We start from the raw sequence: 24,974 nt of genomic DNA, 5'->3' as shown, positions 1-24,974 counted from the left end.
TATATATATATATGCATATTCCCTTCAACTACCCTAATACTGAGGTCTCATGAATCATACACATCATCTTTCCATGTAGGAATGTAAACAAAACAGTTCAACTTTAGTAAGTCCCTTGCAATTTCCGTTTCTTGATTACCTTTTCATGCTTCTCTTGATTCTTGTGTTTGAAAGTCAAATTTTCTATTCAGTTCTGGTCTTTTCACTGAGAAAGCTTGAAAGTCCTCTATTTTATTGAAAATCCATATTTTGCCTTGGAACATGATACTCAGTTTTGCTGGGTAGGTGATTCGAGGTTTTAATCCTAGCTCCATTGACCTCCGGAATATCGCATTCCAAGCCCTTCGATCTCTTAATGTAGAAGCTGCCAGATCTTGGGTTATTCTGATTGGGTTTCCACAATACTCAAATTGTTTCTTTCTGGCTGCTTGCAGTATTTTCTCCTTGATCTGGGAGCTCTGGAATTTGGCAACAATATTCCTAGGAGATTTCTTTTTGGGATCTATTTGAGGAGGTGATCGATGGATTCTTTCAATTTCTATTTTGCCCTGTGGCTCTAGAATATCAGGGCAGTTCTCCTTGATAATTTCCTGAAAGATGGTATCTAGGCTCTTTTTTTGATCTGGCTTTCAGGTAGTCCAATAATTTTTAAATTATCTCTCCTGGATCTATTTTCCAGGTCAGTGGTTTTTCCAAGGAGATATTTCACATTGTCTTCCATTTTTTCATTCCTTTGGTTCTGTTTTATAATATCCTGATTTCTCATAAAGTCACTGGCTTCCACTTGCTCCAATCTAATTTTTAAAGTAGTATTTTCTTCAGTGGTCTTTTGGACCTCCTTTTCCATTTGGCTAACTCTGCCTTTCAAGGCATTCTTCTCCTCATTGGCTTTTTGGAGCTCTTTTGCCATTTGAGTTAGTCTGTTTTTTAAGGTGTTGTTTTCTTCAGTGTATTTTTCAGTATTTTTTTGGGTCTCCTTTAGCAAGTCATTGACTTGTTTTTCATGGTTTTCTCACATCCTTCTCATTTCTCTTCCCAATTTTTCCTCTACTTCTCTAACTTGCTTTTCCAAATCCTTTTTGAGTTCTTCTATGGCCTGGGGCCAGTTCATGTTTTTCTTGGAGGCATTTGTTGTAGGCTCTATGATTTTGTTGTCTTCTTTAGGCTGTATGTTTTGGTCTTCTTTGTTACCAAAGAAAGAATCCAAAGTCTGAGACTGAATCTGGGCGCGTTTTCGCTGCCTGGCCATATTCCCAACCAACTAACTTGACCCTTGAGTTTTTCACTGGGGTATGACTGCTTGTAGACTTACGAGTTCTATGTTCTACGTTTGGGGGGGAGGTGCCAGCTCTGTCAGAGCCGCACTCCTCCTTCCCCAAGGACCCCCAGTCCAGACTGGGCTTAGATCTTCAGCAGGCTGTTGCACTCCTGCTCTGATCCGCCACTTAATTCCTCCCACCAGGTGGGCCTGGAGCTGGAAGTAACAACAGCTGTAGCTGCCCTACCTCCGCTGCCCCCGGGGCTGGAAGCCAAACCGCGAACTCCTTCTACTCCCGCAGCTTTTCCCACTAACCTTCTCCGCAGTCTTTGGTGTTTGTGGGTCGAGGGGTCTGGTAACTGCCACAGCTCACATATTTAGGGCGCTAGGGCCCCCTCCGCCCGGCTTCTGGTCTGGATCGTCCACGCTGCTCAGGCTGGGCTCTGCTCCACTCCGTTCCCAGCTCCCAGCTCCGTGTGGAATAGACCTCACTCAGAGACCATCCAGGCTGTCCTGGGCTGGAGCCCTGCTTCCCTCTGCTGTTCTGTGGGTTCTGCCGTTCTAGAATTGGTTCAGAGCCATTTTTATAGGTTTTTGGAGGGACTCGGGTATGGAGCTCACTCTAGTCCGTGCTTACCAGCCGCCATCTTGGCTCCGCCCCCCTGAGTGGCCTTTTTAAAGGACCATATTGCTCACTTACTTGTATGAGGAAGGGGCTAGAAAAGGTACCCTAAAAATTGTCTGCTCACCCAACCCTGGCCTGCTTACTGAGGCAGGCAGGAATCCCACCCTGTGGTTGAAACACAAAACAATATAAAAACCCTTTGCGAAGATGATTCTACTCACCATTGGTACATGGTATGTGTACATGCTTATGGATAACGACAAATCTAATGGACCTGAAATTTGAATAGCTCTTATTGTGAGAGAACTCAGCTGGCATCACATCCAAATAGCAGCTTTGAGTGAAACAAACCTGGCAAATGAAGGCCAGCTTACTGAAGTTGGAGCTGGATACGTGTTTTTCTGGAGTGGCCACAATGACGGGGAGCACCATGAAACTGGCATAGGTTTCATAATCAAAACAATCTAGTCAACTAGCTTGTATGCCTTCCAAAAGCAGTGAATGACAGGCTCATGACGCTGTGACTGCCATCTGTAGGAAAGTGCCATGACACCATCATCAGTGTGTACGCTCCTATCATGATGAGCCCTGGTGAAGTCACAGAAAAATTTTATGAAGACCTAGAGACCCTCATCATTAATGGGCCAAAAGTGGACGAGTTTGTAATTTGATTGACTTTAATGCCAGAGTAGGGGCAGATTATCAGACATGGCAAGGAATCCTTAGGAGGAGTAATGGAGTTGGAAACAGCAATAGCAAATTGACTTGTGCAACTCATGACCTTCTCATCACCACTTCTGTCTTCTATTTACCTAAAACAATAAAACTTCATGGATACACCCTCACAGCAAACATTGGCATTTACTAGACTATCTTATTGTGAGAAGAAGAGAAATGTGAGGGTAATGAAGGTGGTGTGTGGCACTGAGTGCTGGACTGATCATAGACTTATCCTCTCCAAGCTAAATATTTGCATTCAATAAAAGTGGGGCCCCCAAGACAAGACAACTACCAAAAGACTAAATTTCAAGAGATAGAGTGCTTTTCCATGTGTGAGAGTAGGCACAGGTTGCTAAGTTTTGATCTCCTTATGTCTCCATATTAATGGGGCCAGTTTCTCAAGTAGTCTAGGGCAAGAGAACAAATTAAATAGATTATGGTTTCTATCACCTCTAGTTCCAAATATAAAACCCTTTGTTTGGCTCTTCAAGCCCTTCATAACCTGGCCCCTTCCTACCTTTCCAGTCTTCTTGTACCTTACATCTCCCTTTGTAGTGTGTGATTCTGTAACACCGGTCTCCTTCTTGTTTCTCAAACATGGCTGAATCTCCTCACAGCATTTTCATCCTCTGTCTCCCATGCCTGGAAGTGTCTCCTTCTTCATCTCTGCTTCTCAGGTTCCCTGGCTTCCTTCAAATCTCAGCTCAAGTCTTGCCTTTTTCGAGAAGCCTTTCACAGTCTTCTTTAATTTTAGTGCCTTCCCTTTCAGATTGTCTCCAATTGATCCTAAATATATCTTATTTCTACATGGCTGTTTGCATGACTGTCTCCCCCAATACACTGTGAACCTCTTTGGAGTAGGGACTAAATTTTGCCTTTCTTTGTCTCTCCAGTGCTTAGCACATAGTCCATGCTTAATAAATGATTCTGACTGACCATTATTATACAGATCTCATAAACAAGGTCTTCGAAAGCCATTTCTTTATAAAGAAATTTTGGAGAGAAGCAGATAAGTTACTTCCTTTTAAAAAGAATTTTTACGTATGTTGTTTATTTTTATTTTTTCAATTTAAATATTTTATTTTTCCAATTACATGTAAAAGCATTTTTTAACATTTGCTTTTTTTAAAAATTTTGAATTCCGATTTTCTCTTCCCCTCCTTCTTTTCCCTTCTCTTTGAGAAGTAAAGCAATTTGATATAGGCTATACATGTGTAGTCATGCAAAACATATTTCCGTATTAGTCATGTTGTGAAAGAAAACACAGACCAAAATAATGATCAAGAAAAACAAAGAAAATTTAAAAACAAATATGCTTTGATCTGCATTCAGGCTGCATCAATTCTTTCTCTGAAGGTGGATAGCATTTTCTATCCTAAGTCCTTCAGCATTGTCTCAGATCATTGTACTGCTCCGAATAGCTAAGCCATTCACAGTTGATCATAGTGCAATACTGCTGTTATTTTGTACACTGTTCTGGTTCTGCTAATTTCACTTTTCATCAGTTCATGTAAGTCTTTACAGGTTTTTCTGAAAGCATCCTGCTTGTCATTTCTTATAGCACAATAGTATTTCATCACAATCATATACCACAACTTGTTTATGCATTGATGGGCATCCCCTCAATTTCCAATTCTTTGTCAACATGAAAAGCACTGCTATAGATATTTTTGTATGTGGAGATTCTTTTTCTTTTTGAATCTCTTTAGGATACAGATCTAGTAGTAGTATTGCTGGGTCAAAGGGTATGCATGGTTTTTTTTATAGCCCTTTGGACGGAGTTCCAAACCGTTCTGCAGAACGATTGGATCAGTTCACAATTCTACCAACAGAGCGTTAGTGTCCCAATTTTTCCATATCCCCACCAATATTTGTCATTTTCATTTTCTGTCATACTGGCCAATTTGATAGGTGTGAGATGATACCTCAGGGTTGTTTTAATTTACATTTCTCGAATCAATAGTGATGTGGAGCATTTTTCAGATAGTTACTTCCATTGACAGTGACAAAATGACAATGGTTCCTATTGGGAACTATTGGGTCACTATTAATCAGGACTCCTGAGAACTCTGGATTCATTTAGAATTGGCCCAGACCCTCTGGACCACAGGTGAGCGGAACTATCCCCCTGGGTGAGTTCCAAAATACAAATATAGATTGGTCCCAATGAGACCAAACCCAAGAGGACAGTGGAGTTAGAATGATAAAGAACTATTCTACCTTTGGCTCACCAAGCTCAGGACAAGGGCTAACTAGCCACGTGATCACTAGTTGGATAAAACAGCCAGTGTTTCTCTCTTCTTGGCTGTTCTGAGGGCTGTCATGATTTCAGGTGTCTTCACTGAGATCTACAGCACAGAGATGCCCAGAGGGGCTCACATCGAGGGCTTTGGTTTAGAAGGTTGCTTCAGAGGCTGTTACCAGAGTGATCTTCACCCTACAGCTCACCCCAGCATATGGCCTTTCCTCATCTCCTTCTAGGTGCTTAATGTGGACAGTTTTCTGGTTGTATATATTTCTCTTGTCAGCTCAGCTTTGGAAGTAGTGCCCTACCCTGGAGCCCTAGGGTGGTACCTTGAAGTATAGACAGATGAATAGGACCTTGTAGTGAAGCAAGGGGAAAGGCTGTCAATTGTGGGAGTCACCAAGAGGGTGGAGCTCCAAATTTGTTTACAGGACTCTTGATCCACTGAGACTGTCATATTAAAGGCACCATCCCTTTCCAGGGCTGTCACAGCAAGCCATCCACTTGGGGAACAGCTGTCCTTGTAAGGAGCTGATTGAAGAGTATTTTCAGCCAGAGAGATTATTATGCCATGGAGAACTTGGTGTCTGAGGGACTGTCCTACCATCCTCACCAGGTAACAGTGCCTACTGAGCTCACGGACAGACCCAAGGTGGCTTTTGGAAGTCTGGGCTCAGCTTAGATTAGGGAGAGTTTTCAGCTGTCTGAAGAAAGCAGACTATGTGTCTTTGTCTGGACTGAGGGGAGGAGTGGAATGTGAGACCCGCTGTTCTCTGATCTGGTTTGAATACAGTCACAGTTGCTGGAGGTATTATGTCCAGAGAAATTGAAGTGAGAGAATCAGAGACAGAGAAATATTGGGTATTAGTTACTCAGTAGCCTTTGTCTGACAGTCAAACTCATGTTGAGATGTCTCCTACCTCCTGGAGAAAATCAGGATTTGCCTCAGTCTGGGAGGTCAGCTTCTCCCCCTGGATTAGAGCAGGGAACAGGCCAGGAGGCCATAGGCCCCCTCTGTGCCTCCCAAGGGGTCATGAGATTCTATCTAACATTCAATGTCAATCACCCTAGCATAAGTGGTGGACAGAGGCCTAGACCTGGAATCAGGGACAACTGGATTCAAACCCTACCTCTGACACTTACCAGGAAAGTAATTACGGGCAAGTCACTCAACCGATATGAGATTTTTTTCCTTATTTGTGGAACAGCGATGATAATAATGACACCTGTAGTATCTGCCTTACAAGGGCATTGTGAGGCTCCAATAAGAAAGTGTGTGTAAGGCATTTTGCAGACTTTAAAGCATGTTGTAAATGTCAGTTATCACTATCATTAACGGAACTGAAGCTGAAGTGCCAGGGAGGGAGAAGACTCCATAACTCTCCATGGTGCTTATGTCAGCTCTGACTCCCTCATGCGAGAATCCTGCCATCTCCCTGGCTGTCCCAAATGCTGACCAGGGTGGGTGGGCAATCAAAATCAAGTGGCAGGAGAGGCAGCACAGTATGGGGAAAACAGCACTAACTCTGGGGCCAGAGGACCTGGGTTCACATCTTGTCTCTGATGTTTACTCATTACCAGTGTGACCTTGGGTAAGTCACTAACTATCCCTTATCTGTAAAATGAGGTTGTTGGATTAGATAGCCTCAGAGTTCAAAGTCTATGACCCTATATGTGAAGTCACTCATAATAGTGTATTCTGTTTCATTCCTCAATTCTGGGCTGTTTCTGGAGACTTTGGAGCCATGGAGGCTGTGTTCCAGGGCTCTGGATCTGGAACTGAACTGGTTACAGACAAATTTCTCTGCTCTGGAGCTTCCAGAAGTTTTGATCACCTGAGCGGGAGAAGAGCGGGGGCCCTAGGGACATCCCTAAAGGGAGGTGGGTGGGGATCTCTTCCTCTGATGTGTGGTCTTCCTCTCCCAGAAGAGAAATCATAGAGCTGAAAAGAACATCAGATATCTGGTCTAACCCTCACATTTTATAGGAGGAGAAACTGAGGCCTGAGAAGTTAAGTGGCTTGCCTATGATTACAGAGGCAAATAAACATCAGAGAAAGGATTTGAACTCAGAAATTGTGACTCTAGAACCAGGGCTTATTCGATCATACTAAGGTTCCCCTAGGACCCATCCTGCCTTAGATTGGGTCCCTCTGTATTAGGGAGATAGAAGGTGGCTTTGTTCTCTGAAGATATTTAACAAACTTTAAGGGATCCATCTGGGGTGAGCCCAAGCCCTTCCCCAACTAAGACTCCAGAAGAAAAGCAAAGGAGGGAGGAAGTTGTGGCCTCTTTGGGATGTGATCGACATGACTTCCTGCCACAGAGCCTCCCTCTATGTTCTACCCCTGCCACAGAGCAACCAGTACTGACCCACCTTCCTTCACTGAATGTTTCTGACCCCAATCCATTCCCAGTCTCTAAAGGCTCCTTGGACTAGGGGTAGATATAATGATAATAGTTAGCATTTATAAAGTGTCTTAAGGATTACAAAATGTTTTACAAATATTCTTTCATTTGATTCTTAGAACAATACCGGGAGGTAGATGCTTCCATTATTGGGGCAGCTAGGTGGTGGTGGATAGAGGGGTGGACCTGAAATCAGGAAGATCTGAGTTCAGGAACATACTAGCTGTGTGATCCTGGGCAAGTCACTTAACCCCTGTTTGCCTCAATTTTCCCAGGTGTAAAGAGGGGATTTGGGGCCAGCTAGGTGGCATAGTGGATAGAATTCTGGGACTGGAATAAGGAAGACTCATCTTTCCGAGTTCAAATCTGGCCCCAGACACTTACTAGTTGTATGACCCTGGGAAAGTCACCTAACCCTGTTTGCCTCAGTTTCTTCATCTGTAAAATGAGCTGGAGAACGAAATGGCAAACCACTACAGTATTTTTGCCAAGAAAACCCCAAATGGGATCACTAAGTCAGACATGACCGAACAACGACAAAGTGGGGATTATAACATCATCTCCCTTCTGGGGTTATTGAGAGAATATAATTGTAATTGTAAATAATAATTGTAAAGCACCTAGAATATAGTAAGCTCTATATAAATGTTAGCAGCTGAGTAGCTCAGTGGATAAAGCGCTGGGCCTGGAGTCAGGAAGACCTGAGTTCAAATGTGACCTCAGATACTTCCCAGCTTTGTGACCCTGGGCAGATGACTTAGCCTCTGTTTGCCTTAATCCACTGGAGAAGGAAAAGGCAAACGCTCCAGTATCTTTGCCAAGAAAACCCCTCAGACAGTATTGGTGTGCTGTGGTCCATGGGGTCACAAAGAGTCCGACAAGACTAAAAAACATTATTATCATCTCCATGGAGGTAGGCAAAGGTCACACAGCTAGTAAGTATCTGAGGTGGAATTTGAACTCAGGTCTTGCTGACCCCAGCTTTAGGGCTCTATCCACTGCACCACCCAGTCCTTCTCCAGCTGCTTTTTATCCGCCAGGCCCCATGGCCTTGGAACCACAGGCCTCCATTCCTTGTTTCCTTTCCCTGCCTGTTCTAGGATCTGCTTCTGTTGTGTCGGAGCGTGAGGCTCTGCCTAGAGTATGAGCTTCCTGACAGCCGGGGTCGTGCCTCTTGCTTCCCATTCACACGGCAATTGGCAAAAGGCTTTGCGTATGGCAGTCACTCGGTAGACCTTTGTCTGGCCAATTGTTTATTAACAGAGCTGGCCGCTCGCAGGATCTTAGACTCGGAGCTGGAAGGGTCCTTGGAGGCATCTCGGCGGAGTATCAGACTTGGAGTCACGACAACTTGAATTTGAATCCTGCCTGAAGCACTTCCTAACCGTGTGACCTTGGACAAGTCACTTTATCTCTTTCAGCCTCAGTTTCCTCATCTGTAAAATGAGGATAATAATAGGACCTACTACCTGACCAGGTTGTTGTGAGGCCCAAGAGAGACAATTCTTGTAAAATGCTTTGCACACTTTCAAGATGGGCATATTTTATACAGTATACATAATATATACTATATAATATATATTATGTAATACTACATTGTATGTATGGTATATATGATATAATATATATTACATATTGTATATAATATATAATTATATATAGTATATATTATACTATATATATAGTATATATACCATATTATATATTGTGTAATAGTACATAGTATATATAGCCTACACTACTAAGCATATATGCTACTAATATATATTATATATGCTGTATACTACGTATATTATATAATACTACACAGTATATATAATGTATATGCTACTAATATACAGTATATATGAGATATATTATATATACTTAGGAGTACATATGCTACATATATAGAGATCATATATATAATAGCAGTAAATGTACTATATAGTGTACACTGTATATGATATATGTGTGTGTATATATATATCGTATATACTATTATTTTAGTTCAACTCTCTCCCCCATCCCTCATTTTATATATAAGGGAATGGAGGAAATTAAGTGAATTGTCTAACATAACACAAGTAGTAAATGGGAGAACTGGGGTTTGAACCCAGAACCTGGGACTCTAAAGTCAGCCTTCTTTCTGCAGTGCCACGCTGCTCTCCAACTACACCAGCCCTGGGATTAATAGCAGCTGCACTAGAATAGCAGAGAGCTAGTCTTGGAACCAGGAAGACTTGGTTCAAGTCTCACCCCCCAATACACAATGGTGGGCAAGGTGATTCATCATCCAGTAGTCTTTACTCTGACTGTTCAGTCGTTTTGTGTCAGTCGTGTTTGACTCTTCATGATCCCATTTGGGGTTTTCTTGGCAGAGATACTGGAATGGTTTGCCATTTCCTTCTCCAGCTCCTTTTACAGAAGAGGAAACTGAGGCAAACAGGGTGAAGCGACTTACACAGGTTCACACAGCTAATAAGTGTCTGAGGACAGATTTGATGGCAGGAAGAGGTGCCTTCCTGATTCTAGGCCTGGTAAGCTATCCAGCTGCCCTACTCAGTGTACTGGGGAACTTGGTAAGGCTACATATTGCAGAGCCATCTGCGTTGGTAGAGAGAGTTCCTTCCCTAGACTTCCCAGCAAAATCCCTGATCTAGTTATAAATAAAGACAACTATTCACATTTCTATAGTGTCTTAAGATTTCCAAGAACTTTCTTCGTGATAAGGGGAATGGAGCAAGCATTTATATCGTGCCTACTATGTGCCAGACGCTGGTCTAAGCACTTTACAAACATTATCTCATTTGATCCTCACAAAAACCCGGGGAGGTACGTGCTATTATTATCCTCATTTTACAGCTGAAGAAACTGAGGCAGATGGAAGTGAAGTGACTTGCCCAGGGTCACATGGTTAGTAAGTACCTGAGGTAGGATTTGAATACAGGTCTTGTGACTGGACTCTACCACTAGATTCTCAAGGAAAGCTTACATGTTGAGCAAGACTCGAGATCAAAGATGTAAAGGTGGTTGCAGAGCCAGAAATCCCAGATCCATTGACATTCCAGTGGCCACCAGGGGAAACATTTTTAGACCTGTAAGACTTCTTGTAGGTTTCATTTGAGCTCTATGTTGTTATTATTGTGAAGGTCTATTTTTAGTTAGATGAACTAACCCGACTGTCATATTGTTGTTGGTTTAGAATTGGGAGAGCTCGGTTCAGGCGTGAAAGAATTCACTTAGACCTTCTCTTTTAGCCAATGGGAGCTTTTTATTTTACGTGAAAAAGCATCACAGTCCTCCTTAGCAAGAAAACTAAGTGAGACTCCGATAGTTGGGGGACTTATGCTTATATAGAGGTTTCAGAATGATGATGTAGTTTTAGAGGTTTTTATGGAGGTTAAAGATTAAAGACAGGGCAGGATGACATAGGATGAGGGAGACAAAGGGAATTCTTTATGGGATTATAATAAGGACAGGACAGGAGGACACAGGTTAAAAATTAAAGGACCGAGGGAACACAGGATAAGGGAGACAAAAGCAATTCTTTTGGTATAGGTTCAAGATAAAGGGGAAAGGACTTTAGGGCACCTTCAGGTTACGGAATAAACTAGGGGCTTCACAAAGTACTGGAAAGGCAATTCTCAACCACTAGGCAGGAGAAATCTTTGTCGGGGGCTAGTAGGGAAGAAGCTGAGGTCATTGTCTTCTTTGATCACTTTTCTGGCTGGTCACATCCTGGTCTTATCTCCTATCTCACATCCTGCTTACTCCACTCTTCCTCACCAACATATACCATTGCAACTATGGGAAATTGCACAATGAATTCCTTTAGACATTTCCTAGCCCTGGAGCGGTTCCTGCTGTGAGTTCAGGTGTCTTGGTGATTTCATCCAAATCCTTCTTGCTGGGATGGGATGATAGCATCCTGCCCAGGAGCCAGAAGAACAGCTAGAAAATCAGGGAGAAAGCCCAGAACTGACTCTGCAGTGGGTTATACAGAACATCTGCTCTGCCCAACTTGGCCAGAAAGTGAATTCAATGTCTTCTTTCCCAGTTTATTGGGGTATAGCTTACTAATAGTTCTATTCATGGTCTCCCCTCCCCAAATATCCAAATATGTCTAGGGAGACTGGGTAGGGTAGGATAGTAGTCATGGCAGGTGGGTCTCAGCCCCTTGCTGGGAAGAGGGAGTGGGGTAGAGTAGATAGAATGCTCTACCTGCAGTCATGAAGATCTGAGTTCAAAACTCACCTCTAACACTTATTAGCTGGGTGACTAGTTAGTCTCTCTGAGCCTTAGTTTCTTTTTCTGTGAAATGGGGATTATAATGTCAGTAGATCCTACTTCACCAGGGTTATTAGAAGGATTTAATGAAGGAGAGGTGGCCTGTTATAGTCCTCACTGCCTCCGAGGTCAGAGGAACCACCTTTGTATTCCAGCCCTAGATCTATGATTGTAAGATCCTAAATAATTAATGTAATCAGTCATTCAACAAGCATTTGTTAAGCACCTACTGTTTGTGCTGGGCACTGTACTAGGTTTTGGGGATATAAAGACAAAAAGAGAGGAAATAACATAAGCATATCTAAATAAGTGCAAAATTAGGGAGCAGAATGGCGAACAAGCATTTATGAAGTGCCTACCATGGGCTAAGTGCTGTGCTAAAGGCTTTATGAATATCACGGGGGTTGGGAGGGAAGACATCAGGGAGGGGGAGAGGAAAGGCTTTATATAGGAGGTGACACTTGAGCTTAGTGTTTTGGAAGGAAACCTTTTGCAAACTTTACTATTACCATAGGCCCCGGGGTTCCCACCCCACTGGCTTTCAGGCTTCTCTTTGTGCTTGGCCTCAGGCCTTCCTTGCCTTCATTGTCTCTTAGACCTACCTGAGAACCAAAGGGTCAATCTTTGAGTTGTCTGTGATAAAGCCCCAGCTTCTCGTAGAGCCCAAGTTTGTGAAGTGGCCAGTGTCCCAGGATTCTGGGTAGTATGACTCTCTTTCCCTCTGAGTTACAGTCGGCGTGATGGATAGAGTGCTAGTCTTAGAGACAGAATGGTCCAAGTTAAAATCTTGCCTCAGACAGGATTATCTGTAAAACCTGAAGCAAGCTGCTTTGTTGCTGTTGTTCAGTTGTTTTAGCCATGTCCAACTCTTCCTGAGCCCCTTTTGGAGCAAAGATACTGGAGTGGTTTGCCATTCCTTTCTCCAGCTTATTTTACAGATGAGGAAACTGAGGCAGACAGGGTTGAGTGACTTGCTCAGGGTCGCACAACTAGTAAGTATCTGAGGCCGGATTTGAACTCAGGAAGATGTGTGTTCCTGACTCCAACCCCTGCACCACCTAAGGCACTTAACCTTTTTCAAACCCATTAGTAAAATGGGGATAAAGGAACTGATGAGATGACATATTAAAGTGCTCTGCAAACTTTGGAGGCTATGCAAATCTTAGCGCTTATTACCAAGGGAGAAAGCTGAGGCAGTGGACTTTCCATAGGAAAGCCTCGTGGAAATCAGTATCAATGATCTACCATTGATTGACCCAACAGTTTAGTTAGGGGAGGATCAGCCCAATCAAAGAGACCAGGCTATGGAAAGAAACCAATTTGGCTCATAGCCATTTAATAGAACCCCAGAGGAGAAAAAACTATTGTTTGGCAGCCAAGTAGGACAGTGGATAGAGTGACAGGCCTGGAGTCAGGAAGGCCTGAGTTCAAATCCGGCCTCAGACACTTACTAGCTGTGTGACCCTGGGCAAGTCACTTCACCCTGTTTGCCTCAGTTTACTTAGCAGTGAAATGAGCTGGAGAAGGAAATGGCTAAACACTCCAATATCTTTGCCAAGAAAATCCCAAATGGGGTCACCAAGAGTCTGAAACAACTGAGCAACACAAAATGGAAGAAGAAGAAGGAGTTGTTACAGAGGAAGAGTCCTGGTCTGGTTGTTAAATTTCTAGGTCTGGGGGAATGCTGGGGAGAGCAAGTGTCTGATGCTAAATTAGGGCAACTAAGGTTTCACTTAAAAAAAAAAATTCTTTCCAAAGAACTGACAGCCTTCTGAGGCAGAGCAGGAATGGAGAACTGAGAAAGCCTATCAGAGCCAAGCAGCCCCAACCTGCAATGTAGAGACCGATGGGTTAAGAAGTGGCACCAAGGGGCAGCTAGGTGATGCAGTGAGTAAAACACCGGCTTTGGAGTCAGGAGGACCTGAGTTCAAATGCAGCCTCAGACGCTTGACACACGTACTAGCTGTGTGACCTTCGGCAAGTCACTTAACCCCAATTGCCCTGCCTTCCCCTCTGCAAAAAAAAAAAAAAAAAAAGTGGCACCAAGAGGGGACACCTATTGTCCCAGCACTCCTAGAGAGGCAATTGGCCACTGAGCAGGAGAGGCAGCTGCAGAACCCTGCACAGCAGGCGTAGGGGGCTATCAGATTGGACTGTCTCCTCTCTCTGAATGGGGTTGGACTTTTCTATTTCCCTTCTCCCCAAATGAACCTGGGTATTCCTCACCTTATCCATCTTCTTTCCACATTGTCTCTTCTCTAAAAGGGATCGGGCTTTTCCAATCCTGTTCTTCCAAGGCAGGTACTTCTAAGTGTGGTCAGCACCTCTGAGCAAGCTCTGCTCTGGGGCAGGGTTTTGACCTAATTTCGCATGGGCTCTGTTGAGCTCTCCAAACCGACTTCTTCCTGATGAGTTTGGCCTTGAGAATCCATGAGGCTGGGAGGGGAGCAAAGTGAGTCTTTTTTGAAACCAAGAAAGCTGGGCCAGTTACCACCTTTGGTTGAGGGCTCATTAATGGGAAATGTGGCTCAGTGTCTTTTTGGATCATTAATCACCACAGATTGAGGAAGGAACCTACCTCACTCATTAGGGTGTTCTCGTGACCACCCTAATGGAGCAGGAAGCTGGCAGGGACACTCCCAGGGCCACATGCTCCTGATGTCACCAGCCAGAGGCTTTCCTGGATATTGATCCATGAGCCACACTGGGAATCTCTTCTGTTGTACTTGCAATAGGAAGGGACAGAACGTGCCCAGAGGAGGGTGGAGACAGCAGCAGTTGCAGGGTATATGGCTTGTGCTGGGGCAATGACAGTCTTGTCTGGGCATGGTTTTCTGAGGGGGGAGGGAGGGTAGTGGTAGGTGAAGAGAAAAGCTGACACATCTGGAATTCAGGTTAATGAGGATGCACCACACAAAGGGGTGACTTCAGCAGGTCTGAGTGTCTGAGGATAGAGAGAAGACCAATGGTGGCTGATGGAAAGTGATAAGTGCTGTTAGGTGGCATAGTGGATAGATTGCCAGACATGAATTTAAATCCTGCCTCAGGTACTTCTTGGCTGTGTGACCCTGGGCAAGTCACTTAACTTTTCTCTCAGCCTCAGTTTCCTCATTGCTAAGTTGGGGAGGATAATAGCACCCACCTCACAAGGTGACTGTGAAGATCAAATAAGTGATGTGTGAAATGCAAATCTTGCAAATCTTAAAGCATTACATCTTTTCTTTCAGTCATTTTTCAGTTGTGTCTGACTCTTCGTGACCCCATTTGGGGTTTATTGGCAAAGGCATTTGTGTGGTTTGACATTTCCTTGTCCAGCTTATTTTACAGGTGAGGAAACTGAGGCAAATAGGGATAAATGACTTGCCCAGGGTCACACAGCTAATAAATGTCTGAGGTCATATTTGAACTCAGGTCTTCCTGACTCCATGCCCAATGCTCTATCCAGCTGCCCAAAACATTTATTAAGCATCTGCTATGTATCAGGCCTTGTGCTCAGTGGTAGGGATACAAAAATAGACAAAAGACAGCTTTTGCTCTCAAGGAGCTTACAATCTAATTGGAGTGAGGGGAGAGAGACAACATGCAAACAAATACATGGAAAGCAAACTATATCCAGGGTAAATAGGGAATAATTAACAGAGGGAAGGCACTGGAATTAAGAGGGGTTGGGAAAGGCCTTCGGTAAAAAAAGACGGGGTTTTAGCTGGGATTTAAAAGGACCCAGGGAAGTCAGTAGGTGGAGTTGAGGAGGGGTAGCATTCCAAGCATGGGAGACAGTCTGAGAAAATTCAGGAAGGGGGTGGGACTTGATCGCCTCTTTTATCCCCTCCATCTCTAAACCCAAGTTCTTAAGAGATGGAGAGACTTGTGGGATCACGTATCTAGGAGATGGAAGGGACCTCAGAGACCATCTAGTCTCCCTTTTACAGATGAAGAAACTGAGGCCCAGGGTTATGACCTGCCCAAGGTTAGAACTCAGGACTTCTGCCTCCAGAGCCAAAGCTCATTCCTTTTCACCAAGCTACCTCCTAGTGGTTACTATAGTGCTCTCCCTAGCTATTCTACCCGAGTTCTCATCACCGCTAGTTTTTAGGAGTCCCATTTTACAGTTTAGGAAACTGAGGCAGAAAGCAGTTAAGTGACTTGCTTAGGGGTGAGTGTATGAAGTCATATTAGGATTCAGGTCCAGCACTCTATCCACCAAGCTACCTTAGAGGCCTCCGGGGAGAGAAGTCTCAGGAGATCTCTCAGAGCGGCTGCAACGATTCTGCATCCGTGCTCTGAATGTTATGATTGGGAGACTTGTTCACGCTGCTTCCCCTTCAGGGCGAAGCCTCTCCCTGCTGCCGGCTCTCTGTGAAGATCCTGGAAGCGAGGAACTTGTTCTGGACTGACCTATGTGAGTAACTCTCCTCTTGGTTCCCAAGGAGGCATCGTTGTACTCTAGTCTGACTAGCCCACAATTCATGGAAAAGACCTAGTAGGACATCTCTGGGTTGACCCTGTGTTATTTCTGCCCCCCTTCAGATACAGTTAATTTTCCTTAGTTTTTATTGTCATCTTTTGTTCATCACATTCATTTCTGACTCTTTCCTCCTCTATCCAGCAAGCCATCTGTTGTCAGTCAACAAACATTTGTTAAGAGCTTATTATGTGCCAGGCATAGGGGCACATGGTGGTACAGTGGATAGAGCACTGGGCTTGGAATCAGGAGGACCTGAGTTCAAATCTAGGCAAGTCACTTAACCTCTATTGCCTCAGTTTCCTCATCTGTAAAATGAGCTGGAGAAGGAAATAGCAAACCACTTCAATATCTTTGCCAAGAAAACCCCAAAGAGTCAGACACGACTACACAACAACAATATATTCCAGGCCCTGTATTAAGTATGGAGGTGGGGGTGGAGGTTACAAAGAAAGACAAAAACATGTACCCTGCAAGGAGCCCACATTAAGAATAAGAGAAGGGGGGAAAATTGGTTCAGCCAAGCTAACAAACACACACCAACCTAGTTGGACAATATATAGTGTTCCACACCCATAGTCCACCATGTTTTCCATGAAAGGATGGCGGTGCATCTACTTCTCCCTTTGGAGACAAGCTTGCATCTAGGGTGCTTCAAAGATTTGCAATTTCTTTTTTTTTTTTTGGAGGAGGGAAGGTGAGGCAATTGGGGTTAAAGTGACTTGCCCAGGGTCACACAGATTTGAACTCAGGTCCTCCTGACTCCAGGGCCGGTGCTCTATTCACTGCACCACCTAGCTGCCCAAAGGATTCGTGATTTCATCAGTAGGGATGCTCCCTCCATAGATTCAGGTCTTTGTTTTCCTTTGTCTCAGGGGACAGTCTTTGTGCGCCACTGCCCATGAAAACATTTCTCTTCCTGAGCCAGTCTGGCGACGCATTTCTCTGATCTTTTCCAAGCGAGGGGTCAGACAGCAGGCACGATCTATTGTTGGGCGTGTGCTCCAAGCCTTCCCAAATGGTTGGCAGACTATCCAAAGAACAATAGGCATCCCAATAAACACTTTATTGAGTGCTAGGTCTTGGGATCCTAGAATCAAAGCCAGAAGGGACCTTGGGGTCATCTAGTCCATGCCCTCATTTTACAGATAAAGAAAGTGAGGCTTGGAGACTTGAAGCGACCCCCAGGTCATTAAAGAATAGTCAGGATTTGAACCCTGATCCTTTGAATCCAAATTCATCACACTTTCCTACTTTGCCACATTGCCTCCCTTTTGCTAGGGAAAGAGAAGGCACAAAGTTGAGGTCCTTGATTGAAGGAGACTCCCAGTCTAGTGAGCTAATAGTTATTGACTCTGATAAGTAATAGAGTCTTAAAATGGAACCTGGGGAGAGACTGCCCTCAGGTCAATAGGATATGGGTGCAGTGGGAGCAGCTAGGTGGTACAGTGGATAGAGAGTGCTGGGCCTGGAGTCAGGAAGACTCATCTTCCTGAGTTCAAATCTGGCCTCAGATCCTTACTAGCTGTGGGACCTTGGGCAAGTCATTTGACCCTGTTTGCCTCAGTTTCCTCATCTGCAAAATGAGCTGGAGAAGGAAACAGCGAACCACTCCTGTGTCTTTGCCAAGAAAACCCCAAATGAGGTCATAAAGAGTCAGACACAACTGAAAATGGCTGAACAACCACAAAACTTGACATTCCTGCTCTCTCCCTTTGTGGCAGTAAGCGAGGCTGACCCGTATGTGGTCCTACGGCTACCAACAGCATCAGGTACCACATATAAGACCAAAATTGTCTCCAATTCGAATCACCCCATTTGGAATGAGACCTTCAGCTTCCAGATCCAGAGGCAAGTCAAGGTAAAGACCGGACCCCAAAGGAGAGAATTGGGCTTGTAGCCTTTTCCAGGAGGTACCAGCGAAGGGAGGGCAAGGGTAGGCCTTATACCTGGGGTGAAGGTGGAGGCTTCTCAGGGATGGAAAGAACCTCTCTGTAGAGCTCGGCCAGAAAATGAGACTCCTTAAGAAAAAGGGAGCTAGCTGCCATTGGTGTCTCTAATAATGTCATATAATACTTTAGGGTTTTCAGACTTTTACATATATTTCCTCATTTGATTCTCACAAAAACCCCATGAGATAATTGCTACAGTTATTACTGTCCCATTTTCCAGATGATGAAACTGAAGCTGAGAGAGGCTAGGATCCACGTCTATATGTGTATGTCTATGTTTACGTGCATGTTTCCACCTTTGCACATAGAACTACAGACGTTATAGTTAAAGGAACCACAGGGATCATTTAGTCCAACCCTTTCACTTTTATAGACTGCCCTGTCCTTGTCCCTGTCCCTGTATTTGACCAAGGTCATCCAGCTAGCTATGAGTTGTGTGTATCTGTATATATATGTATGTCATCATACATAATTATCTATCTATCTATCTCTATCCCATACATCCATCTGTCCATCCATCTATCCATCCAACCATCCATCTTTCCATCTATCTATCTATATCTATTATCTCTCTAATCTATCTATCCCATCCATCCATCCATCCACCCATCCATCCATCCTTCAATCTATCTATCCCATCTCTCTATCCATCCATCTATTCATCTATCTATCTATCTATCTATCTATCTATCTATCTATCTATATCTATCTATCCCATTCATCCATCCATCTATCCATCCATCTATCTATCTATCCTATCTATCTATCCCATCCATCTATCTATCTATCTATCTATCCCATCTCTCTATCCATCCATCTATCCATCATCTATCTATTTATCTATCTATCCCATCCATCCATCCATCCATCTATCTATCCCATTCATCTATCTATCTATCTATCTATCCCATTCATCCATCTATCTATCTATCTCTCCCTCTATCTATCTATCTATCTATCTATCTATCTATCTATCTATCTATCTATCTATCTATCTCTCCCTCTATCTATCTATCTATCTATCTATCTATCTATCCCATTCATCCATCTATCTATCTATCTATCTATCTATCTATCTATCTATCTATCCATCCCATCTCTCCATCTATCTATCTATCTATCATCTATCTTTTATATCTCCCAAACATTTGCTTCTCGTTCTCCAGAATATCCTAGAGCTGGAAGTCTATGATGCAGATTTAGCCACAGAAGATGATGCCCTCTTCACCATCTTTTTTGATACCATTGAAGTCAGCCCTGGCAAAACCATCCGAAAGACTTTCTCCCTGAATCCTCAGGTAAAAGAGCATTGGAATTCTTGGGGAAAGAGTTTCTAGGGCGAGGGGGATTAGGCAATAACCTCATCTCTGCTTTTCCCCATCTGCCATAAGGTATTAGGACCTGCCCTTGGGAAGGGGGAGCTATGGAATCATGCAGGGTCTTTCCAAAGACCTTTGTATATAGGGTATATCTGACGTGTCTGGGGACCCCCCAATGTCTCAAAGGAATTAGTATTATGTGACTAATTTTTGTTTCCGTTTTTAAAGTAAAGTTTAGTTATTAATTTTTTTAATTGTCTAAGTTTTTTAGTTTGGCAAATAAAGATAATTTGTTTTATGTTTGAAGTGAGAGGCAATTGTGGCATAGTGGATAGAGAACTGACTTCAGAGCTAGGGAAAACTGAATTCAAGCCCCACCTCTGACATATACTGTGTGACCCTGGGCAAGTCACTTAACATCTCAGTGTTCTAGGAAAGTCTCTAAGACTATAAGTTACAGAGAAGATGCCAACCTGCCTTGATAGAGTGAGTTTCCTTATCTGGGAGTTCCCTATATCAATGAAATAACAGATCTAGTCTCTATTCTTATTACTGAACATTCAATAAGTATTCACCTTAATTTTTTTAAAATTAAATTTCCTAGGTGTATACTCTAAGGTACATGCCTGTTGGCCCCTCCCATTGTCCTTTATTTGGCACTAGGGGATACCACCCAACACCTGGCACATAGTTGACACCTAATGAATGTTTATTGATTGCTAGATATGGGGTTGAGTATCCAGGGAGAGAGAAAGAGGATTCCTTTATTTGTTCCTTTCCTCTTGGGATTTCAGGGACAGGAGGAGCTGGATGTGGAGTTCCAGGTAGAAGAAATGTGAGTACATATGAAAAACAAGTGGGGTGGAAAGTCATGTGTGTGTAATGAGCCTATTTCTGATTGGGGTTCACCAGGTCCTGTCCCAGGTCTCCAGGTTCTTATTGAGATTCCTCAAGTGTATCTGTCCAGCAGGCGGCAGTGCTGACATCTGGCTTTTCCTAAAGATCTTATTCCCTGGGAATCCCTGACTATAGCAAAAAATTGGGGTTTTTTTTTTTGTTTTGTTTTGTTTTGGGAGGGGGCGAAGATTAAGTAGTGTTGTGAATAGAGCATTGGACTTGGTGTCAGGAAGACCTAGGTTTAAATGCTTCCTCAGAAATATTGAGTCTTCCTAGTCTAGAACCCTTGACAACCCGGGTAGCCCCTCACTGAAGTTCAGTGAAACCTCATTGGATTTATTCCCTAATTGGAGCAGAGATTCATCCCAAGTATACCTGGCAGTGGGAAGTTTTGTGTGTGTGTGTGTGTGTGTGTGTAGATAGGGCTGAAGCTCCCTCAGGCTCTGGGAAATCTTTGGCTCAGTCCAGGACAAGGAGGTTTACTTTGCTTCCCACTTCCATCTCCCCGTCTGATTCTAAATGCTTTGATTTCTACAGATCGGATTCCCCAGAACACCTCATCACCAACAATGTCCTCGTGGTAATCAGATTTGGGGGGCTTTTTCTAGGAAGAGCAGGAATCAGAGCTGGCATGTGAGATATCGGAATAAGGGAGCTGGAGGGTCAGGGCAGGTACTTAAGGCAGGAAAGTGAAGCCAGTGCCTAAAGTGTTGTTTATCCCATCCATCCCTCAGGCCCAGACAGGGCTTCACAATGGTAGGGCCTGAGCAGGCCTGTTCACTTGACACCAGGGAGATGCTGGTAAATGTTTAACAAGCATCTCTCTGGGGAAAAAAGTACTCCTTATATACTTCTAATTTTAATCTGAATTAGTAGCACTTTCTTTGGTTTAGACAATCAACAAAACAATACACCAAGCCCTGGTGTGTTGTGTTTGCCAATTTCTGAGGTAATGAAAATATGAAAATCATTTTTTATTTTTGCATACTCCTGCTTGGCACTAGCTCTAGGGCAGGGATGGAGGGAGGAGACTGAGACACTTACAGACATGCCAGTGAGAGCTGTAGGAAATGGAGCGGGGGAATTCCAAGTGGCTTCCAGGTCTCTATACTTCCTTGATTAAACTCAGGATCATGTATATTAGATTGGGAAAGGACATGAAGAGATAATCTGGCTTGGTCCTCTTCCTTCAGGAACATAACATCATGGAATCACAGTATATTTTATCCCTATCTTACAATTGAGCCCACTGAGGCCCACAGAAGTTTCAGTGACTTGCTAACCTATTGCACTTCCATTCTTTTTTTTCCTTATTGTTAGAAAGATTTTAATTTATTTTTCCCCAATTACACATTAAAGCAGTTTTTGAGCTTTTAAAAAAAGTTTTGAGCTCCAAATTCTATTGTACTTCCATTCTAAGAATTTGGGGATTAGGGCAGGTGACCTAACTCCTCTCTATGCTTGTTGGAGTTAGGGCAGGAAGTGGGACAGACTTTGGGAAGCTTCAGTCCTAAGAGACTGCCACCAGGTGGGAGTGTGATTCCATCTACAGCTGCTCTGGAAAATGATTGCCTGAGAGCTGGGGACAAGATGTTCTAAAAGACTCCTCCTGGAATCTTCTGGAACACTGAGGGCAGGAATCCAGAGGCAGCTTCTGGGTCTTTTATCCCTCGGGTCCTGAGGAGAAACTTGGAGATTATCCAACAATACTTGCTTTCTTTCCCATTCTCATTTTCATAGCCTGGATTTGGAGCAGGGAGGGGAGTACATAGTCCTCAGAGTTGGGTGATGGGGAAAACCAGGCCTCGTATCCCACCATCCCTCTCTCTCATTACACTATGTGTTCTAGACTCGGGAGCTTTCCTGCCTGACTGTGCAGGTGGACAAGACGGGAAGCACGGCAGCAGTCACAGGTGAGCCCCGAGTCATGCCCAGAACCAACCCCATAACATGGCAAGTGATAATCCTGCCATCCTCCTCCTTATCTGGAATATTGAATTCGAGTTAGGGCGCCACATTTTAGGGAGGCCATTGATGTGCTCAAGCGAGCAACCTGGAATCAATTAGTCAATCAACATTTATTAAGAGCCTACTATGTGCCAGGCACTATGTAAACACTGGGCAGACAAAGAAAGGCAAAAGACAGCCTCTGCCCTCAGGGGACTTACAGTTCTGTCTAATGGGGGAGACAACATCGAACAATCAACAGAGGGAAGGCCCTAGAATGAAGAGGAACTGGGGAAGGCTTCCTGTAGAAAGTTGTGTTTTACCTGGGACTTGAAGTGAGTCAGAGAAGCGAGCAGGTGGAAGTGAGGAGGGAGAGCTTTCTGGGCATGAGCATTAAAGGGGATGGTAACACAACTTTTCTAGGCAGGGGAGGTCTTTGTGGCTCTGAAGGAGACAACACGGGCCTTGAAACGACACTGTTGTTTAGTTGTTCAGTTGTGGATGACTCTTCTTAAAGAGATACTGGAGTGGTTTACCATTTCTTTCTCTAGTGTGTCCCCATTTTACAGATGAAGAACAGAGGCAAATAGGGGTTAAATGATTTGCCTAAGGTCACACAGATAGTATCGGAGGCTAGATTTGAACTCAGATCTTCCTGACTCTGAGCCCAGGGCTCTCTCTACTAGCTGACCTTTATAAAGCAGTTTAATGATAATAGTAATATAGCATGTGTACAGTGCCTTAAGGTTTTACAAAGCAGTTATACACATTGTCATTTGACCTTCGCAAAAGCCTTGAGAGGTGGGCACTACAGATACGGCCAGTCCCATTTTTCAAATGACAGACTGAGCCTCTGAGACGTTAAATGCCTCGCCCACAGGCAGATGTCAGAAGCCAGGGCTCATCTTACTCCAAGTTGCTCATTCTTTCTGTTATGCCATGCTGTCTCTCTGTCTGACATGGGGGAGCTGGGACTGAGAAAAGGGTCCCAAATATCTAACATGGGCAAGACTGGTGTGGGACTCTGTTACTTTATTTAAGGTAAGGAGCATTGCAGACCCAATCTCTGAACCTCCCTACCTTCTCTCCTCAGAAGAGGATGAGATAGAGCTGACACTGAAAGGATCCTATGAAGACACTCAGATCTCCACTCTGGGCTCTGGCATGGCTGACTCCTTCCTCTTCCACTATATAACAGCTCAAGAGACAGAGATGAGGGCTGGCCTGAAGGTAGGTCTTAGTGGCTTGGAATGTCTCCCCTGACACCAATACCTAATCTTTTAGGAGGCCTAGGGGAGAGAGTGCTGGACTTGTAGTTAGGAAAACTGGAGTTTGCATCCTTCCTCAGACACATACTAGCTACATGGCCTTAGTTTTTCATGTGTAAATAATAGCTAAAGTGTATATAGTGCTTAAGGTTTACAAAATGCTTTACATATATTATCTCATTTGATTCTCATCACAACTCTGAGAGGTGGGTTCTCTTATTATTCCCATTTTATAGAAGAAGAAACTGAGGCATAGAGAAGTTAAGTGACTTGGCCAGGGTCACATAGCTAGTGTCTGTGGTAGGATTTAAACTAAGGCCTTCCTGGCTCTAAGTCTATCCATGACCAAGGCCCCTTCCTGCTCTGAATCTATGATTCTCTTGCCCTCACACTGCTGAGGCTGGTCTGAGGGTATCTTTCTATTGGTAGGGTGGTGGTGGGGTGGTGGCAGCTATTCCCTGCTAGCTATCTTTCTCCTCAAAAGTGACTAAGATAATGGAGGACCTTGGCCCTGCCTGAGTGGTAGTGGGGGTTGAGGAGACCTTCTTAGAAATCTGGCATGGGTGGGGTCTTGTCTCCTCTTGGCAGCTGCTGACAGGTCCCTTTTCTTTACAGAGCCTTGCATTTGGTGGAAAGAGTGAGGGCAACCCTGGCAAGAATCTCACTGTGCCCCTGAAATACCTGCCTATGGGGGAGGAGGTGGCAGTCGCCGTTCCTGCCCCAGATGTAAGCAGTTTCCTGGATATGATTCTCTTGCTGGCTGTCAGTTCCTGGGGTGGTCACAGAGAGACTGGTACTATAAGCATGTGGAGGGAAAGTGGGTGGATCCTGGACTTTCAGCTCCAAGAAAAGCAGAGTCATTGGAGCATATTTACAGTACCAAGGGTGGTCTAGTGGGATGATTTTTATGCATGAGTAAAATTCTTCCCCTTGTTTATAGGCCACAGCATTGAGGTTGAAGCTCAGGGCCAATTCTTGGTAAGAAACCACCTTTGGGGTCTGTAGAGGCCAGTGGAAGGGGCTGTGGGGAACAGAGAATGAGGACTGGGAGGATCCATATGGGAGAGAATGGTCAGCAGGAGGAGGACACATGGGCTCCCTTCAATAGGGGCTCAGAGGGGCCCTGGATTTCTAAGGGGCCCCATGATTTACCTTCTCTCCACCCCTACCATAGCTCTGAGGAGCTGGCTGTTCGCCTGGGCTTTGGGCTGTGTGATGAGGAGCAAGCTTTCCTGAAGAAGAGGAAGCAGGTGGTGGCCAAGGCCCTGAAACGGGTTTTGCAGCTGGAGCATGAGCTGCAGGAAGATGAGGTTTGAGGGGTGAACTGGGGTAGGTTTGGTAAGGGGCTCCTGCTTTTCTCCCATTATCCTAAGCTCTTGGGGCGGGAGATGCCCATTAGGGGACAGAAGACTCAGGCTCAAATTTCAGCTCTGCTCTTGGAGTCATGGGAGCCTGGATTGAAAATTGGAAAGGGCTTTGTGAGAGCATCTAATCCAAACACTTCATTTTATATATCAGTTGATTAATCTATCCAGCAGTCAAAAGGCATTCATTAAATGCTTAATACCCGCCAGGAATGTTAGAGGCAGCTTGCTATGAAGACA

At 44.2% G+C, this 24,974-nt stretch overlaps 1 protein-coding gene across 1 annotated transcript in view; it reads left to right on the top strand.

Moving 5' to 3' along the window:
- The first annotated feature begins 2,090 nt into the window (after positions 1-2,090).
- The window catches only part of PLA2G4D (phospholipase A2 group IVD), a 42,153-nt gene continuing 19,269 nt past the window's right edge, over positions 2,091-24,974 (top strand). Inside the window, exons 1-13 of the mRNA XM_036736690.1 lie at positions 2,091-2,109; positions 2,421-2,545; positions 8,357-8,485; positions 15,852-15,924; positions 17,712-17,848; positions 19,106-19,237; positions 20,053-20,093; positions 20,693-20,735; positions 22,005-22,068; positions 23,196-23,332; positions 23,986-24,096; positions 24,311-24,348; positions 24,545-24,680. Of these exons, the coding sequence (XP_036592585.1) occupies positions 2,091-2,109; positions 2,421-2,545; positions 8,357-8,485; positions 15,852-15,924; positions 17,712-17,848; positions 19,106-19,237; positions 20,053-20,093; positions 20,693-20,735; positions 22,005-22,068; positions 23,196-23,332; positions 23,986-24,096; positions 24,311-24,348; positions 24,545-24,680 (1,185 nt within the window). The remainder of the gene's footprint in view (positions 2,110-2,420; positions 2,546-8,356; positions 8,486-15,851; positions 15,925-17,711; positions 17,849-19,105; positions 19,238-20,052; positions 20,094-20,692; positions 20,736-22,004; positions 22,069-23,195; positions 23,333-23,985; positions 24,097-24,310; positions 24,349-24,544; positions 24,681-24,974) is intronic.

The sequence above is a fragment of the Trichosurus vulpecula genome, chromosome 8 (genome assembly GCF_011100635.1).
Source record: "Trichosurus vulpecula isolate mTriVul1 chromosome 8, mTriVul1.pri, whole genome shotgun sequence".
Taxonomy (NCBI): domain Eukaryota; kingdom Metazoa; phylum Chordata; class Mammalia; order Diprotodontia; family Phalangeridae; genus Trichosurus; species Trichosurus vulpecula.
The sequence above is the reverse complement of the archived record's forward strand: the minus strand, read 5'-3'. Positions and strand labels throughout refer to the sequence as shown.